Source organism: Poecile atricapillus, chromosome 2 (genome assembly GCF_030490865.1).
Source record: "Poecile atricapillus isolate bPoeAtr1 chromosome 2, bPoeAtr1.hap1, whole genome shotgun sequence".
Lineage (NCBI taxonomy): Eukaryota > Metazoa > Chordata > Aves > Passeriformes > Paridae > Poecile > Poecile atricapillus.
Genome location: NC_081250.1, coordinates 106,203,954 through 106,223,322, shown reverse-complemented (window position 1 = coordinate 106,223,322; position 19,369 = coordinate 106,203,954). Strand labels below are relative to the sequence as shown.

The 19,369-nt window shown below is 39.8% G+C and overlaps 1 protein-coding gene across 1 annotated transcript; it reads left to right on the top strand.

Moving 5' to 3' along the window:
- Positions 1 to 110: 110 nt before the first annotated feature.
- On the top strand, positions 111 to 19,303 carry USP14 (ubiquitin specific peptidase 14). Its single transcript, XM_058832668.1, has 16 exons — positions 111 to 258; positions 2,684 to 2,829; positions 3,355 to 3,387; positions 4,868 to 4,972; positions 6,619 to 6,722; positions 8,718 to 8,776; positions 10,612 to 10,742; positions 11,050 to 11,130; positions 11,885 to 11,964; positions 13,488 to 13,602; positions 14,929 to 14,994; positions 15,274 to 15,366; positions 16,366 to 16,494; positions 17,525 to 17,585; positions 18,247 to 18,354; positions 18,484 to 19,303. Exons 1-16 carry the CDS (start codon positions 243 to 245, stop codon positions 18,633 to 18,635), a joined length of 1,479 nt encoding a protein of 492 aa, XP_058688651.1. The 5' UTR covers positions 111 to 242; the 3' UTR covers positions 18,636 to 19,303.
- The last annotated feature ends 66 nt before the right edge of the window (positions 19,304 to 19,369 follow it).

Below are 19,369 nucleotides of genomic sequence, written 5' to 3'. Positions count from 1 at the left end.
AGGATTACCGGGACGCGGGCCCCAGCTCGCTCCCGGCCCCGCTCCCGGCCCCGCCCGTTCCGGCGCTGCGCGCGCAGCGCTCCCGCCCCGCTTCCGCCGAGCGGCCGCGCTTGCAGCGTCATCCCGGGGGCTGGTTTGAATGAGACCCCGAGCGGGGCCGGGACCCGCCGCCGCCGCCGCCGCCCGCCCGCCTCCGCCCGCCCCGCCAGTGCCGCGCCGCGCCCGGGACACGCCGCTCCGCCATGCCGCTCTTCTCAGGTGAGCGCGGCCCCGCGCCCCTCACGGCGGGCCCTGCCGGGGCGGGCGGGCGGTGCCCGGCGGGAGCGGGAGCGGGAGCGGGAGGCGCCTCGCACGTGCGCACCCGTCCCGGCCCCGCCGGCCCCGGGAGCGCCCCGGGAGGCGCGGCCCGGGCGGCGGAGGAGGGAGGGAAGGAGGGAAAGAAGGGAGGCAGGGAGGCAGGGTTGGCCTGGCCCTGCTAGTGGGAGGGCGGGTGTCAATCGCGGGCCGCCGTGCCTCGGCGCTGCCCGTCTCGGTTTGCTCTGCCTTTCTGCTAGAGGAGAAGTGGTGCCGTCCCTCTGGTGAGCCAGAGCTCTGCGTCTGCGCCTTCCGGGTGTGTCTGCCTCCGCTCTTGGAAAGCCTTGAAATATCCTACAGACTCCGTTGGGTTGGAAAACCCAAAAGGTCCAACCTTTGACCAGTCACCACCGTGTCAACTAGACCAGGGCACTGAGTGCCACATCCAGCCCTTTCTTAAACACCTCCGGGCACAGTGACTCCACCACCTCCCTGGGCAGCCCATTCCAATGTCTAATCACCCTTCTGTGAAGAGATTCTTCCTAATGTCTACCCTAAACCTGAAGTTGAAGCTTTCTTAAATTATGCTTCATCCTGCTGGCGCTTGTTGCTGTAAGGAAAGGTTTCCAGGGAAGACTTCAAGAACAATACCTCCAGTGACACTTCTGGGACCACTTGCTGCCATGATAGTATCTCACAGATCTGGCCTAGTTGGGCTCTTCAGTTTTTTAGGTTGTATGCAGCCTCAGAGCAGTTTGTCCACTACTGAAGCTGTGGTTGGCAAACTGGGATCCTTATGTCGATATAACAGGATTTTCCCTCATCCAAATCTAGTGGAGTCTCCCTCACTGGAGATCTTCAAGAATCGTCTGGGCACAATCCTGTGGCTTGTGCTCTGGGATGGCCCTGCTTGAGCAGTGAGGTTGGACGAGATGACCCTCTGTGGTCCCTTCCAACCTGACCCGTTCTGTGAAATGTATGTTTTCTGATCAGCAGGGAAAATACGTCCTTCCTTTTTCTTACTTTCCATTGTTTTCAAATTAACAAGTTTCTCTTTTCTTTTGCATGAAGTCTTGGTTGCAGTCTCTGAAGAGAAGACATTCATGCTCTTCCATTCTTCCTCTTGGGTGCTGCATTGTCAAAACCTGTGACACTACAGATTAATAATTGCTAACTCTTCTGCATATTTAGCAGTGGATGCATGACTGTTCAAAATTTCAAAACACAAAAGTCTGTGCAGCTGACTTGTTCAGTGACTGAGTGGGTTGTCTTCCTGCAAAATGGGAAAAGACTTGTGCTTCCTAGGTCTTAAACATGCAAAATAATAAATGTATCTTTTTAAAAAATCGGAATGTTGAATGTCTGAATAGAAGATGCTTTCTATTAGAAATACTGAAAAGTCAGTCATTTCAGTTCCTTTGTAGACTAATTTAGTCTGACTCATTTAGACTTGCTTTTGATTATTCTGTGATATTATGCATCAAAGCATTGCATACATCTGAAATCTGAACTTTTTTGGAAGGGTTTTCAAAATTATTACTTTTTGTTTTTTAAAAAAGTTATGGTTGCTGTAATATATTTATGTAAAACCAAAGCACAGGTAGAAGGAAGTGGCTTTCCTAAAGTCTGGTATTTCAGCCACTTACAGTGCGTGTAGGCTGTTGCTGCGTGCTGCATTTTACAGATTTTCAGTAAAATCTCAGCTTGCTAAGGAAGCCTGTGTTAGTTCTTGGAAGTGGTCACAGGTGTGTCACTGTTCTGTAGAGGCACACAGCTTATTCCACATTTTTTGTCTGCTCTTGGTCATTACTAATCTCACCAGAGCAAAGTTAACATTCCATTGTGCCATTCCGCTGGTGATCCCACTTCCAGCCTCGAGGTTCACACTTTTTTGTGACCAAATTTCATTTTGCTTCTTAATTCCAGTCCTGCACCTTTACTGGGGTCAGTAGCCTTGCTTTTAAAGAGCACTGCATTGTTTTCCTCTGAAGGGGAACGGAAATGCTACGGATAACTGAGCTGGAATCGCACCTCTGAACTTCCTTCAGAAAGTTCAGTTGTTTGCAACAGCAGTGCCAAGAGAATGGCAGAGCTGTTTCCAAACTGCTTTTGAGAAGACCTGCTAAAGGGTTTGTGATGCTGTTAGGCACAGTGCTTGCAGAGTTTCTCAGTATGTGCGTTACTTCAGTGGTTTTGTAGGATGTTTTTAGACTGCTGGAAGTGGTATGTTCTGATGGATGAGGTGCCATATAGTAAAGGTGTTCCCTGGCTTCATTACTGGCAATTTTAAGGGCTGAAAACAGAATGTCTTAAGTTGAGGTATGAAGTCTTGGTAATTGCATTCTTGGGTATTAGGAAATAATCAAGTTTCAAAACGTTTTGTTTGCAGTAAATGTGAAATGGGGAAAAGAGAAATTCGATGGCGTGGAGCTGAACACTGACGAACCTCCAATGGTCTTCAAAGCCCAGTTATTTGCACTGACCGGAGTTCAGCCAGCTAGACAGAAGGTTATGGTTAAAGGAGGAACTCTGAAGGTAGAAATCAATTTTTTGTATTATGTCTGACTTTGTTATGTGTTAACATGAACAATGACCATGTCTCTGGGTGTTCCTCCGGAAGATCTTTGGTTGTATGCGTTAAACTGACTACACTTCTTTACTCATTTATACAAAACACAGCTTGGTGGGAGGTTTTTTTGTTACTTCTTTATGTTCAGAATCTGAATGAAAGTTTTTTCTTTCTAACTTGTTTAAGAGAAATTTCTCTGGTGCTTCTCTGCTGGAGATTTACTGGTGTAATGAGATAGAGGCAATTTTGCTGCAAAAAGTTGTTTACATGTAAGCAGTGTTGAACAACACATGAGGAACCTTATTAAAAACGCAGTTTGGCTGCTTTTTATTTTAGTCAGACAAGACTTGATAACATGTCAATAGTTAATATTGTGTCATCGTGGATGAAACACAATTGTATATTTAGAAATATTGTTAATATTAATTAAAATACTTGCTAAAAGTATCTTACTATAAGATAATTAACTTGCCATTTATTTTATTTCACAGGATGACGACTGGGGGAACCTAAAAATAAAGAATGTAAGTTCTGAGCAGTAACTAAATTTCACTATTCTGATATTTTATTTTGGCATTTAAAGAAAGACTTGAAAGTGCTTCCTGTTTCTGTTTGAATGGGCAGTGCTTTCTTAAAAAGTCATATCTTGAGGAAAACTAGTTTTGTAGGTGTTGTGTGTAAGCATGCTTAGAAAGGTCTCACCACTGATTTATTAAAAAAACCCCTTTTGTTGGCATCAGTAGGGAAGTTATACCGTCTTTTCCAGTGCATATATATGTTTATTTTCATACAAGAAATGTTCTGGGTCAGAGCAGTGCTGTCTTATCTGTGACCATAAAAATAAGTTATGTAGAGAGATATTATTGATAATACGATGTTATTTAGAGAGAGCTTGTGAAGCTGGGCACTGTCTGCAGGCCCTTGTCCTTGCACATCGCCAGCATGGACAAATGTGTTGGTGATGCTGAAGTTACACCTCTGCTTATGTCCTCTTTTACCAACCTGCTGAAATAAGCTCTCCTCTGTTAAATAGCTGCTGTTTTTAAACAAAGCCATTAGTAATGGTAATTCATACCTTTGGCTAGTTCAAAAAGAAAACAGAAAGCTAACATGTTTGTGCTGCTTGCCTTTATAATACTGCATCAGGGAATCCCACAGGTTTTTGTTGGGGTTTTTTTGGTGTCATTTTCATTACTGTACGTCTCTTGTAACATCTTGTAACAGCTGTTACAGGTTTTACTCCAGTTCTTCTCTGGGCAGATTGATTTAGGTAGCATTGCTCTTACCCTTGTAACTACTTTGCAAGCATTTGTTAGCAGCCCTTAGCTGCAGCTATTGTAGCAAAGTTATTCAGCAAAAAACGCAGTACATAATATTCTTTTTTTCTGCATGTGGTTGTGCTAATAGCTGCCTTTATTCACTTTAATAATGTTATATACAAGCTCTAGGGATTTATTTACACTGTCAAAGCAGTTTCTCTTCATTCTGTTGTTCATCCTTTTCCTTAGCACTGTATGTTTCAAGACTCCAGATAGTAATTTTCTCCTCCTTTGACAGATCTTATTGTGTAGATGTGCTCCTGTTGAAGCTGAAGGACTCTTTTTCACATTATGCTAGTTCACCAAGCATGGAAACCGGATTGGCTTTTTTTTTTTAACCCTTAAATGTTAGTTCTCATGTCTAAACTGATGTGGTAGTTAAGGTTATTTTTCACTTTTCAACTAGTTTAGCCCAGAACTTGCTGGACAAGCTCCCCAGCCTCACCAAATACTTCAGTGGAAACATCTAGCATGGATAATTCTGTGGAGTTTTCTCAGTAGGTCCTTCCTAGATGTGAGGAATTGAGGTACGCCCTAAAGTCACAGTAGTGCAGTATTGGTTCTGTTAAACTAAGAGAAAGACTGTTTATTTTTTGGGAAATACCTGAAGTATGTTAAGAGCTTAAGGGTTTGAGTGGAAATCACTGTCCTTAGATATTCATAGCTATTTTTACTGTGTTTCAAGGGGATGACCTTACTAATGATGGGTTCCGCAGACGCGCTTCCAGAGGAGCCGATTGCTCGGCCCGTCTTCGTGGAGGACATGACAGAGGAGCAGCTGGCTTCGGCTGTAAGCGTGTTTCCAACTTTGGTTCCTTGTAAACCTTCAAGTAATGGCACATTTTTAAATACTTGCAGTTGCTTAGAAGTGGGTTTTGAAACTGTAATGTCTGTTTAGCATCTTCACAAAGAATCACAAATTTACATCAGTGACCAAACTGGGAGCAGTGAAAAGAAGTCTGTGATTTAATTTAAAAAGTCATACAATTAGTGCTGTTTTTCTTTTGAGCAGGCAGCTTAGTAGATTTTCTTAAAATAGCATTGCTGATGTTTTTAAAGATGTTGTATTGCCCTTGCTGCATCAGTACTTTGTCTAAACAAGGCCTCTTAGATACACAAAATTATTTCCTGCCTCTTTCATATCTATGACGAGAGACTAAGGTTTGTTTTGGGGTGGAGTGTATTTGGGGTTTTTTTTGTCCATGTTACTAGTATTAGGTCAACTTCATGAAAAATGAAAATAAGTTTGACACAGATGTTTTGCTTTATGGAAGTAAAGTCTGAAAGAGCATAATTAATCTATTTTCTTAATGATGTAACTCCTGAGTTTCCTTTTTTTACAACTTGAAAGGATTAATTTTCTCATCAGTCATTTGAACTGCAAGCTTTGTCATAATTCACAGTTGCATGATTGTTGTCAACTGTGCATACAGAACAGGAAGACTTTTATGTTTGTCTGTATGAAAAAGAATCTGTAGTTTAGCACTGGGTTTGTGCTTCAGGATTTAGTGCTGTCCAGGCCACCTGCAGGTGAAGGATATTTCTGTATCTTTCAGTAACCCCATACACAGACACTGAGATAACTGAGAGGGAAGCAAGGAGGTGATTCATTGTCAGACAACTTTTAAAAAAAAGTTGATCATGTGGAAGTTTTGTTATACATCAAAATTCAGTTGTCTGCAGTGTGTGTGTATTCACTTGTGAGATATGTTAAATGAGTTCTCTTTTCCTAAAATAATCTTTTGGTATTGGTATGCAGTACTACTTCAGTTTCATTAAACTATGTCTTTTTCACTGACAAATACCCGAGTATTCAGGGTTTAAAAAAAGGAAAATAAAGAAAAATTCTATTACATGATGATTTATAGTTATTTCTGGAACTGGTTAGCTGACTATTAGTTGGCCTTCACATTGGTCAAAACTTTTTAAATTCACAAGTTTGTTGTCTAAAACGATCAAGTTAATGATCTGTTGCAAATTTCTGGAGAGGAGTTAAAACTGTGCTTTTGTTTCCATCTATGAACTCCATCCTTTTCATAGTTTTACTGAAAACTCATTTTAATTAAAACATCAGTGTTTTGTACAAATGCGTTCATGTGGAAATTTCACGGAAATAGAATTTTAAGGTCAAAACTTGAATGGGATTATAACTGAACTTTCCTAATGACTGCATGCTTGAAGAATATGTTCATTAAACTAAACATGCAGAGAAAAACCCCCAAAGCATTCCTGAATGTTCCTTAGAATTATCAAGTGGTGTAATGATAAATATAATAATAAAGTGGATCTGGAAAAACCTCACAATGTTTGATGTAATATTCCAGGTTTTATGCATAATTCAGTTGCTTAGAAGTTGATGTCACGTTTTAGCATTTGTACAGAAATGGTTGTCACATCTTTCTGACCTTCAAGCACCCTTGTGAATTTTTTTGGTAGATGGAATTGCCATGTGGATTGACAAACCTTGGCAACACTTGCTACATGAATGCTACGGTTCAGTGTATCCGCTCAGTGCCAGAAGTGAAAGAGGCCCTTAAAAGGTAGGAGTCAGGACAAAAACACCGTGACTAAAATGTTTTCTTTAGCTTATGAAGGACGTATTTTGCAGAATGGTCATTTTAACACTGGTACGGATTTTCATAGCAATCTGTTACTCTTTAGGTCTGTTCAAGATTAACATAATGATTGATTCAATAAAGAAGTTAAGGCTTTGTATTTCTTGGAGCTGGCTTTTAATAGAATGTGTTTGGCTTAGCTAGAAAGTAGTTCCTATCAAGATCAGTTTAAAATGCTAAAACAAGCTACTGAACTCTTAACCCTGATTTTTTGCTGTTAGGTTTTATGGTCCTGTTCTGCATAAAAGAATCATGTGGGAGTCCTGTTCCTTTGAGGAATATTTCCTACAATGGCTCTATTGCACAGTATTTTCAGCTGTGAAATTCTGACATTTACTACTTGGAGGTACCACAGGAAGTTCTAAGACATGCCTTCATGGAATTTTGTTTTGTGTATTAATTTTTTCTGATTGTAGGATACTTCTTCTGATTTTTGCTTGTTTTTGTTACTCTAGACTGAAATGTTAAAATGACCAGTGGTTTTTGTTGGTTGGTTGGTTGGTTGTGTTGTTGTTTTTTTTTTTTTTTGTAAGGAATATACAAGAAACTTGAAAGTTATGAATATCAAAAGAAAACATAGTACCTGACAATGTGGCCTGAATTTGTCCTCCAGATGAATTGTAATGAGAAATCATTTTAAAAAGTGAGAATTAGGTACAGCATTATTGCCATCTTAGGGTTAATTTAATTCTTTCAAAATACACTGCTTTCTTGATTCCCTGGTACCCAGCTGGATATTCTGTATTGCTGTCATCACTTGTTATTTAAGTAGTTACAGTTTTTCATTCTGTTAGCAGGTGAACCTTAATTGTTAAGCACTGAGGACTATTAGTGAAGTACAGAAATTTGGTTTCAGGGTTTTTATTAACTATCAGTGTTGTCGTTTTTGGAAAGTCTGCACTGAATCAGAATATTTGACAAATTTGACATACCAAAAGGCAAAATGTAGCCTGTGAAACTGGCTATTGAGACTGCAATACAAGATGTAGCCATATTGTCTGTAGGAAGTCAGATTCACAGTCGGATTCAAGCTCTGTTTTTCCCTGGAGATTTAGCCTTTTTTTGGTCTTCCCTTGCTTGATGACAGCACAGAAGGCTATAGGGTGCATGGCAGTGGGAGAGGTGTGAAAGGACTCGCTTGGGAAAGCTGTTACAGCTTCTTTCCTCGCAGCCTGCGCCACTGATCTCCCCAAGGAACTCCTCCCAGTTTTGTAGCGTGCCAGGGGAAAGTTTCCTGCTGGTCATCTAGCAATGGTCAGAATTTCAAAAGTTCAGTCTGAGATTAGAGAATTGTGAGACCCTCCTTTTGCTTGACGGCTATGGGGAGTCCGTCTGTTCCTCATCCAACTGCTAAATTAAGAATTCAAAGAGTGATAAGTTCTTGTAATATAGGTGGACTCCCACACCTTTTCAGTGTAGGAAATACTTTCCTAAGAAAATATCTCACCTCTTACTGTTTTGCTTCTGCTGTGAAGGGAGGAAGCAAGCCTGCCCTCCATCTCTGTGCGTTTTATCTGCCATCTATCCTTGAAGGTGGTTTTTTTTTCCCCCCATGTATCTGAAGAGTGTACATGTATCATGGCAAGTGTTCAGAAGTGTGGTAGCTTTTGTTCAGACTTTCTCAGTTTCTTTAAAAGTAAAACAAGTCTTTAAGGCAAAAGGTTTAGGGAAGCAGCAGTCATGTTGCCAGATTTTTTAGTCTGCCTTTACTTACTGTCTGAAAGATGCCAGATGTCCTTTGGTCCATGCTTGCAAGGTAGCTGAAACTTTGAGGTAACTGTGAGTGAATCTTACCTTTGGTTACTTCTGGCTTGGTGATAGATTTCCTTTAAATGGATCTAGCTGCTGCCTGCTTCAAAAACCTGACTGTCCTTCCTGTTTGTGTTTAATTGCAAGCAAATTATTTTTCTTCCCTTTTAGGTATGGTGGTGCCTTAAGAGCTTCGGGAGAAATGGCCTCTGCTCAATACATTACTGCAGGTTGGTGTTTAGAGTAGAAAATGGGTTTAGACAAGTGTGTGATTTCCTGCTAACTGCAGATGAAATCTGCAGTTAAAATTCTGTGTATTGTTCTTTAGTGCATATGCCTTAGGAATGTCAGATCTGCTGGCACTGGAGGATTCATTTTGTCTTTAAAGGTTATTCTGCCCCGCCTGCAAAGCGTTTATCTCTGCTCGTTATCACGCTGCAGGCTAGGGAAAAGATACTTAAGTGTGATCTAGGCTTAGGTAGAAACAAGTTGTATCTCTTAAACATGTAGGCATGATGAAGTAATTGGAACTTCCTAAAGCAGATTCCATCCATCCATCTGTTGATTTGCTCACTTTGTGTAGAAATATTTTAGTTCTTTGTTTCACGTGGTGGTAGGCTAAGACCATAGTCCTGGGATATGCATTTCATTGGTATTTTTTAATATGATCTGTTGGCTGAGCATTATTGTTATGATGAAAACTGATGTTTTATCAGAGGTCTTGGCCTTTGCCCTAAAGATCCAGATTTCCTAACTGGAATGGAAAGGAGGGTCTTCAAAACAAAAGTTACTCTTTGTTGTGGTGTGTGGGTGCTCACACTGTGGGAGCTCACGGTGGCCCCGTATCTTCAAGCTCTAACTAGAGTTCTAGTTAGACCCCTTACACTTGAACAAGGGTACTACTTGTCCGCTTTTTCTTTTTTTACTCTATTTCATTGCCCCACTAAGATGCTGGGCCAGGACACTGGGATTTCTACCAGTCCATTTAAGGAAAAACAAAACAATATAAGGAAGGAAAGGTCCAGTTTGTGGGTATGCCTGCTGATCGAATTTTGGGGTGGTAAGTTCAATGGTTACTCTATACAGCCATGCCTGCCCCTCCCCTTTTCACTGCCTTTACTTCGTATACTTGTTTTCTTTTTAAGGTGACAGCTCTGCTTCTTAGGAATTTTAATAGTTTAAGTAATTTGTAGTTAATTCTTGGGTGCTGAGCTGTTCAGGAACTCCTGCATGACACTTATGGCATTTTTTTTTAATTGCTGTGTCATATCAGTTGCACCTCTTATCAGGGTCAGTGAAGACATTTCTGAAAGAGGAAACAACTGACTGTGGTTCCCTGTAATTTTGGCTATATTCACTTACTCGAGAAAACAATTAATCTTGTAAATTAGTGACCACGAAGAGTGTTGCCTACCTCACAGGGTTGTTGTGAGGATTAACAGGTGCTTTTGAAGTGATCTGTAGATTTAAAATGCTATAACTTGGGTAGATAAGACATTTGCTAGAGTGTGGAACAAAAAAGAAAGCCATGTGTGTTGTCATGCAGTCAGTATCATTCTTTGGATTGCACATACCTATGAGCTTTCTGCACATGTGCATACACATACTTGTTCTCCTGGGTCTTAAGCATGGGTATTTCCTAGATATTTTATTGAAGTTTTTTTTCCTAGTAGCTGGTGAAACTTAAGTTGTTCTAGAGGATAGATTGTGAATGTCTTCAGTTTTTTCTTGTGCAAACATTGTTCCTCAGATGTGTTCCAAATGAAATCTTAATTGCTCAATTTTTTTTTTTTCCCCTGTTAGCAGCCAGGAAAGACAAGGCATTATGTGCCAAATTCTCAGAATTGCCATCTTTATGCTTTCAAAGTTGTGTTCACAAAGGAGATCTTAGGTGCACCTGTTATGCCACCTGGAAAATTTGGTCCTGCTTTGGAAAGATCAAATTGGACAGTGTTAAATGATCAGTCTTTAAGTGTTGCTGCTGTTTTACTATTCTTTTTACACTTCCTGCCATGTTTGAATTGTTTTTGCACTTCTCAAAGCATTCACTTACTTTTTCTTCAAGCTCTTAGAGACTTGTTTGATTCCATGGATAAAACTTCCTCCAGTATCCCACCTATCATTCTCCTGCAGTTTTTACATATGGCCTTCCCACAGTTTGCAGAGAAGGGTGATCAAGGCCAGTACCTTCAGCAGGTAAAGACCGATTATTAGCTTATTGCTTAAAATTCTACAGTATGTTGGAAGTTGAGAACAAGAACATTTTAATCCTTTCCTTCTCTTGTGAAAATAATTACTCCCAGTTGTAAAGTGGGGTGGTTTTTCTGTATAAAAGTTGTATAGAAGTTGAACATAATATCAAGTGCTACTTTTGAGAATGCACGGTGGAATTCTTAGAAATTCTTAGTTAAGGAATCCTCACATTTGGCTTTATTGTTGATGGGTTTAATGTTACAAAATCATAATGCTAGTAGTCAGGATTAACGTTGTGTTCCCTTCCTAGGATGCCAATGAGTGCTGGGTGCAGATGATGAGGGTACTACAGCAGAAGCTGGAAGGCATAGAAGGTGATACAGTTATGGAGGTAATTGTAGTCTTACTCTAACCTGAATAAGGATTTGTAGTATTTCACCCATGTTTTGTTAAATATTGTCTGTTTGTGAGTTCTTTAACATGTGTCAGTATGTGAAATTGCTTTCTGACGTGTCTGATCAGTGTAAAGCTACCATGGTCCGGTCAGTGATGCTATGGAGTGTTCTGAAGGAAACCCTTCCCTCTGGGCTTTGTAAGGCAGTGTTGGACCAAGCTGGTGGTGACACCCACTCACATAAATGGCAGCTGGCCCTGATAACCTGTTAATCCAGCTCATAAGAACTCTTTTTTCTGAAAAAAGCGTGCTAAATTGAACTGTTTTAAACAGACAACTAACAAAATCAACCTGATACAATAAATTACTGGAAGTTTTTCCTAAGTTTTTACCAAAACAGCTTTCTCTTTTCTGTGTAAACTGTTTTCTGGAGAGTCTTGGCAGAGCCTTGGAAGACTATCCTGAAACTTAAGATAAATTTAAGTTGTGGGACAGGGCTTTGTGAGTTTTTGATCTTGCTTGTTAATGTGTTTTAGGTTGGTTTTAACAGCATGTTAAAAGCATGTTTGTTTTGGAACTTGCATGCCGTGTTAGAAGATTGACTGACTAGGAGAAAATGCACCTATAGAAAGATGAAGGAATAGACCTTAAAGACTCTAAATAAATGGGGTTATTTTGTTATCATTGTCTGTAGAGAAGACTGTGTTTACATTCTATTTAAAGTTACATCACAAGAGATTTTGTTTTACAGACAGACTCTGGAGCTGCAGCAGCATCCTCTAAAAAGAAGAGTTTAATTGATCAATTCTTCAGCATTGAATTTGAAACAGCGTATCCTAAAGACTAAGGCAAGACATAAACAATGATGATTTCACACTTTAGCAGTTGAGTTCAGGGAGGATGAAAAGCATTGTTCAGAGTAGTATGGAAAATGAAGGGGTAGGTTGGGGAAGAGGGTCATGATGTTGTGCAGGAGTACATAGAACTTAAAAGTAAAGGTTGGATATGCTTTGAGGGAAAGGATGATGTGGGGAGAGAGGGTGGTAATGGAAATTTACAGAAAAAGAACAAACCCTTGTTGAATTTCAGTAGCAGATTTTCTCCCCAGAAAAGATTGGTACTTACCAGCTTCAGGGATGCTGACATGCTTTATCCAACTAAAAGTAATTGTTGTCCTAAATAGACCTTTTTGGCTTGTAAAGGTGTGTTGCCGACATACCTGGTGTACTAGAGATGCAGAAAAGGTAGCGTGATTGATTTCTTAAGAAATAAATTTGGTGTCCACTGTTCTATGAGTAAGAAACAAATGCAGCTGACAACTTTCTAGTAAGTTCTTTATAGCAAGAAAAAGAGGATATGACCACATGGGGCACACATCTCATGGCAAGTATTAATCTTCTCCCATTTCTCCACCCCAAAATTCTGGCTGTCATCAAACTGAGCAACACTTCTAAAAAGAATTACACACCATGCATTTTGCTTGTCTGAAATAAGGAAACATCCCCTTAGATGAGGTGCTGTGTCTCATAGCTTGGTAGTAATGAGGAATAAAGGCCTTTTTAAGAGTAAGAATCATGCATCTCTCTCCCTCTTCTGTGATGTTTGTTATCCTTAAAATAGTTGGAGTCTTGGGATGTGTAGTGAAGAGGAGTGATGCATAGGTCAGTATCAGCAAGAAGACTTGTTAGAAGGGTTGCAGACTTTTAAAGTATAATTACAACAGCATTTGTAGAATAGCTGCAGTCAGAAAAATACCTTCTTGGAAGGAGATGGATGAGAGAAAAGCATTGGGGTAGAACTATGAAAAGAGAAGAGGACAGACAGAACAGTTGAAAGGAATGCGTAGAAAACAAAGAAGGAATTAATTTCATTTTAGTGAAGAGGACAGATACAAGGCAGAGAAGGGAGGCTCTGCATGTTGTAAAGAAACAGGAAGTCTGGCCAGCAGCAGCAGTAGAATATCTTTATTAATCATAAACAACAATGGAGTGTAATGTTGCAGGAGGGCTTTGCAACTGGGTGTTGGCAGCCAGTTAATGTGTTCTGTGTCCTGGGGGTTGGGTGGTGATGGGGGAGAAGAAAGAAAATGCAGGCCTCAGCTTAAATGGTGATCAAAGACTTATTTTACTTTTTTTGGTGTGCTGTCTGCTCCTGCTGCCCCTTGTCCTTAGGTGTGAAGGAACAGATTGGTCTGAAGGAAGGGTTCCTTCAAATCTTTTTTGGACTACGAGAAGTAAAAGTAATGTCTAAACAAGCACAGAATTACCTAAATTACTGTGCTGCTTGGCATGTTCTTTTCACTAGAGCAGTAGTTCAGCTCTTGGTGGATGATGGTTTTCCTTAATTTTGTGAAGCATGAAATGTACAGAAGCCGAAGAAGAAGAAGTAACTAAAGGAAAGGAGAATCTCCTTCAGCTTAGCTGCTTTATCAATCAAGAAGTGAAATACCTGTTTACAGGACTAAAATTGGTAAGCTATTGCAACTTTTATTGAATTGAAATTCTAAATGGCCTGCGTATTTTCAAATTGAAATTCTAAGTGACCTAAGTACACTTAATTCTAAGCGTATTTAATCTGTTATGTGGAATTGACATCTGCTGTCCAAGCTTTACAAAGTTTCAGGAATCCTTTCGATGTTCATTGGGAAGATGAAAGGGAGTTGCATGTTAATGTCCAACAGACTTCAGCAGAGCATTTTCTTGACCCTGACATGGTCTGCCCCATGCAGGTAACCAAGTGCAAGGCAGTTGGCTACTTGTTTGTGCAGCTGGGTTTCACTCCAGACTGAGCAGTATCATGATCTATGCAGCAGTCAGTTCCCAAAAGGTCCAGAAGTCAACTTGAAAGTAGGGTGGCATTTTTGTTCCTAATTAAGAGCCCCCCAGATGGTGTAACAACTAAATTTGATTTTGCAGATTTTCAAGGGGGTGTCATTTTCTATCAGACAATATAATTCTCAAACTTCTAAAGTAGAACTCCTTAAGGTACTTGGTGCTTTAAATATATGTATATGTTTTGAAATTGTAAGGGCTTTTTGGGGAGTCTGAAGTAGAGAGGAGATAGTGAAAAACCTTTGTAGTAACTGTGCAAGTCTAGAGCAGTGATCTGGTTTGTACAGGACTAAAACCAAGTTGCGTGATTCTCAGATAATCTTTGTATCTTTGTCTTTTTTTTTTTTTCCCCTAACAATTTAGAAGAAAAAGTAGGATAAAATAGCTAATATTCACAAATGAAAAAAATATAAAGAAGGAGACTTCCCTTTTAGGTAAAAAAAAATATCTACAATTCTTATGTTGGCTTGCCTGGAGCAAGAGAATTGCAGCACTAAGTACCAGGCTAGTCTTTCTCGGACTGTTTTTAGGAGATGCCAGCTGTCACTTTAGATGCAGCTCTGGCTGCTTGAGACTGAGAGCTGAGGAATGTGCAAATATTCTTCTCACAGGAAACTTAACCTTTTCTTCAGTTTTTTTCCAAGCATGATATGATACATTTGTAACCAAGTCCAGATACAATTCATAATGAAATCCAATTGTGAGTTCTACTCCTGTGGAGCAAAATTATGTGCAAAGAGAAACTCAGTGTTGTCAGGGCTCAGGAATGAGCCTGGAGCTGAAGGAATGAATGGGCATGGTCCTTTCTGCCAAGGAATTTCAAAATCTTGTGTGTTGTAATGGCTGACAACAACAGACGAGACTGGCAGAACAAGATTTAGTTTATGGTTTGTTTACCCCTGTTGTGCTTTTCTCTAAGCTGTGTTTTATGATGAACATGTGTTACTTCCTTTTCTTCTAACAGCGCCTTCAGGAGGAAATCACCAAACTCTCTCCAACACTGCAAAGAAATGCACTCTATATCAAATCTGTGAGTGGTACTTTTGTTGCTTTTTATGATTTTTTTAATTGTCAGTTTTCTGTTCCAAACTACAGAGTTACTGCTGCAACATCGTGTGATTTATGTTTATAAAGCATCTGAGTATCCAAGAAATCTAAAGATTTAAAAAGGAGACCTTGTTTTATTCCTGTGGGTTTGTGTACAAATACATTCCCAGAATAGACTGTAATCTAGGATGACCAGTCTTAAAGGTAAAATAGATCTGTGAATATTTAAAGTAATAGCTTTTTCTAATTTTTTTTTTTATAGTCCAAAATTAGTCGCTTGCCAGCGTACCTGACTATTCAGATGGTTAGATTTTTTTACAAAGAGAAAGAATCTGTGAATGCAAAAGTTCTTAAGGTAAGTTTTCTGCATATTGAAGTTTAATTCCTCTTCATGTTTTCTGTGAGCTTTTATTAAAGGTAGACAACAAGGACTTGAAGACTACTTACTAAATTGTTTGCTTTTGAATTGCATTTAAAAACATTAACGGCAGTTTCTTTGCTCAAGTTCAGAGTAGTTTTGTTCCCAGTTGTGATGGTGTGTGGCACACTACACTACCCAAAATAGACTGAGGAAGGAGGTGAGGGACTAAAGTGAATTTACCCCAGTACCGCTAATATTACAGGATGACAATAAACGAGATGTTTTTTGTCTTTTCTCATCAGTGGTTCTGAGAAGAATGTTTAACTAAGGAGAGGGCCATGCTTTCAAACTCTGAACAGTGTTCTAATCTTGATGGGAGATGCTTATGCTGTCAGACACTTCCTGTGTTAGTTATTTTTATTATCTAGCTCTCTGATGGACAAATGCAGGAACCAGCTGCAAACAGCTGAATGTTCTGGTTTTGCTTTCTGTTGGCCATGGCTGACAGACCTCATAGGCTGCCTGAGGAGCAGCTGACTGAGATAGATGCTCCTTCCTTACAAGAGGAAGAAGGGAAATAAAGACTGAAGGTACATGTCAGCTATTTCAGAAGTTAGTTTGGATAGCACAAATTGACATTTTTGCCAGAGTACAGTCATTCTACATGTCTGCCTCTTTCTTTTCCCTTAGGCCTGTATAAGTATTTCTGTAATGTAAAAGTATGACAGCTAACAATAAAGAATCTGATTTATTAGTTATTAGTCTATGCGGAACATAATTATTTATGGTGGTTTGTTTATACTGAATTAAACATTCTTCTGTGAAAGCATTGTAGCCCTTCTGTTAAATACTGTCACCAGAATCCCAGTAGGTCAAGTTGCCATCAATTTGAAGATGGTTGCATTTAATTTGACTGTGTTGTCTTCCCATGGGAGAATGCTTTAACACTGAGTACCAAATCAAGCTAATAAATCTTTGTTTTTAACTTCCTAGGATGTCAAATTTCCTCTGATGTTGGATGTGTATGAGCTGTGTACGCCAGACCTGCAGGAAAAAATGGTTTCTTATCGATCAAAATTCAAAGATCTAGAAGACAAAAAAGTAAATCAACAGCCAAAGAATGTAGGTCTCCTGACACTTTTACTAGAAAACTTGATGTCTTTAAATATATTATTTTCTTACACAGCAAACTCCTTGATTGAGCTTTAGCTGTTTTTGTCCTCTATTTTCATGAAAATATAGTATCTGCTTTGGTGTGTTTGCTTGATGAAAAATGTTGAATGCTGTAGTCAGACAGCATGTGTTAAATATATTAAAATGTAGTGCTTCTGGTTACCACTGCTATGCCTAAAGGTTTTCTGTAAGTTACACAAAATTATTCTCTTCAAATATTACTGTTTGCTGGCTGCTCCCTTCTTCAGTGGAGTGTAGGAAGCTGTTCCCTGCTCAACAGTTGGAAAGGGTTGTACAAGGCACTGCTAATGTGCCTGACTAGGAAAAATCAAGAGTGTGTGTACTGTTGAGCTTAAAATCAGTACTGTAAAAACTTAGAAAATGGTTTCATGTCTTATCCCGTCTACATAATTCTAACACTGATTTCCCCATCTTTAACAAAGAAAAAAGTAAATGAGCTAGAACTGTAGTGTTTTAGCCATTTTGTCAAAGTTTGCTGGTATTATTCCTGGCCTAACTCCTGGCAAATTCTTTTAAACATTTGGCTAAGGCTTGCATCCCCTCTTACACAGATGGGAGCAAGGAAAGAGTGCTATTTTTGAACAGAATGTATTGGCACGGAGAGTCTGTCTCTGGTATTTTCTTACTGCCACTTCTGCTGCTAGCAAGCCCCCACCAAGGAATAAATCTTCAATTGCAGAGTTGTTTCATAAACAAGCCCATAAATCTCGTGGGTGGACACTTCAGGCAGTATGTGCTAAAATGGTTATATATTTGCTTTAAAACTGGTCTTCAGATAAGGCTTTTGTGTGTCCACCTAAAAAATACAGTTTGAATACAACTTCAACTTCTTGCAAGTTGAACAAAAATATTTAGACTTAGAAATGTTCTTAAATGAATGGAGACTTGGGATTGGATACGATTGTGCTACAGCTTTTATTAACTGTTCCACATTAATTCAACTTACTCTCTTTTTTAGTCTAGTAAAAGTGATGGTGCACAGAAAGAAGTTAAATATGAGCCATTTTCTTTTCCTGATGGTGAGTACAGGGAAGCAAATCTACTCTGAAGTGACTTTCTATTTACTTGTGTTAAGTGTACCTGATGGTGGGAATATTTTGAGAACCCTGGCCCTTTAATGCTTTTGAAAATTAATCTTCAAAGACTGACAGGAATGGAAAGATTTAGGTAAACCAAAACATTGAGATGGTGAAAGGCATAATTGCCATCCATCTGACAAGCTGGTGATCATAGAAGACGGGCACACAAAGACATTTGCATGTAACGTGCAGTTGTTTTGCACGCTGCCTTGTCAGTGGGTGGTAGAAGGCTGAAATCACAACAAAAACTTAAACTGGACTTTCAAAAGTGCTGTGCTGGTGCTGGTGTTGCCTCAGTTTTGCGGGGGGCTTGGAGCCTGAGGGCCCAAAGCACTCACCTCGTGCATTACATCAGTAATATTTATGGATACACATTTATTTCATGAGAATGCACAACGTCTTCAGTTTCCTGAGACTCTCCTGGCTGAGAGCTGCTGCTTTTAGTTCAAAATGGTTTCGTTCCATGCTGTAGCTGGGGTTTTTACACACACAGCTGTGGTGCTGAGGCCTGGCTGATGCATCTTTGGTTTGCGAGCTGTTAAAAATACTGCAGATGTTCAAGCAGGACTCAACTTTTTCTTACCTTTTCTTTCCCTTTCAGATATTGGTTCTAACAATTGTGGCTATTACGACCTGCAGGCAGTGCTAACTCATCAAGGCAGATCAAGTTCCTCCGGGCATTATGTGTCTTGGGTCAAAAGGAAACAAGGTAAAAAAAACCCGAACCAAATTGCAGCCTGCTAACCACTCTTCACAGCTCCTTTCAGCAAAGGGGTTGTTAAGCAAGCTTAGATATTATGTACCTAACTTACAAATGATCCTCTTGTTTTCCTTGCAGATGAGTGGATTAAATTTGATGACGACAAAGTCAGCATTGTTACACCTGAAGACATTTTGAGGTTATCTGGGGGTGGAGACTGGCATATAGCTTATGTTCTACTCTACGGGCCTCGCAGAATTGAAGTTGTTGAAGAAGCAGCTGAACAATAGTCTTCCGTTTTAGCCATTCTGCCTAGGTGTGAAATAAATGTTGATTACTGATCACTTCTTTAACCCCAGAGCTTTAGCAAGTGGATAAATAATTTGTTCAAACCTTCTCATGTGCAGAGGGATATTGTTTTAAAACTGATCCATGTACCAATTAGTCACTATTGGACTGGACTGCCCATTGTGGTGGTGACAATACTTAAAATAGCTTTAATGTCTTGCAGAAGATAATTTTTTTTTTAAATGAGCCTCTCTTCCTCCTTCTTCTCTAATGTCATCAAGTATTTATTACACACCTACTCTCACATTTGTTACTCTTGCATGGTTTATACCACAGTTCAGTAGCTGTCCATCCTTTGCCTTACCTGGCAGTTCTGTTAGGAAGGTAGAAGAGAAACTGTTGCCTTGTTGTGTAACTCAGTGCTGCTGCCCATAGACAACAGCTGTGGCTACAATCAAGTATTTGTCCAGCCTGACCTGCTGATTCAGTCTCTTCTGTTGCTGGCATCTCATGATTTCAAAATGAATTGTGATCAACAATGTGTCCATTAAAAACAGCTCCTGTCCTGGTACTGTAGTCAGTATGCGTTTGTTTTCACTTCTTGGGCCACCACAGATGAATGTCTCAAAGCAGTAATGGAATAAAGTAACTTTTTTTTTTTTAAGCTGTAGGGATGTGTCTCCTGTCCTGTTACTCTTTACTCAGTAGCTAAGTCCAGTGTGGTGGCTGCAAAATT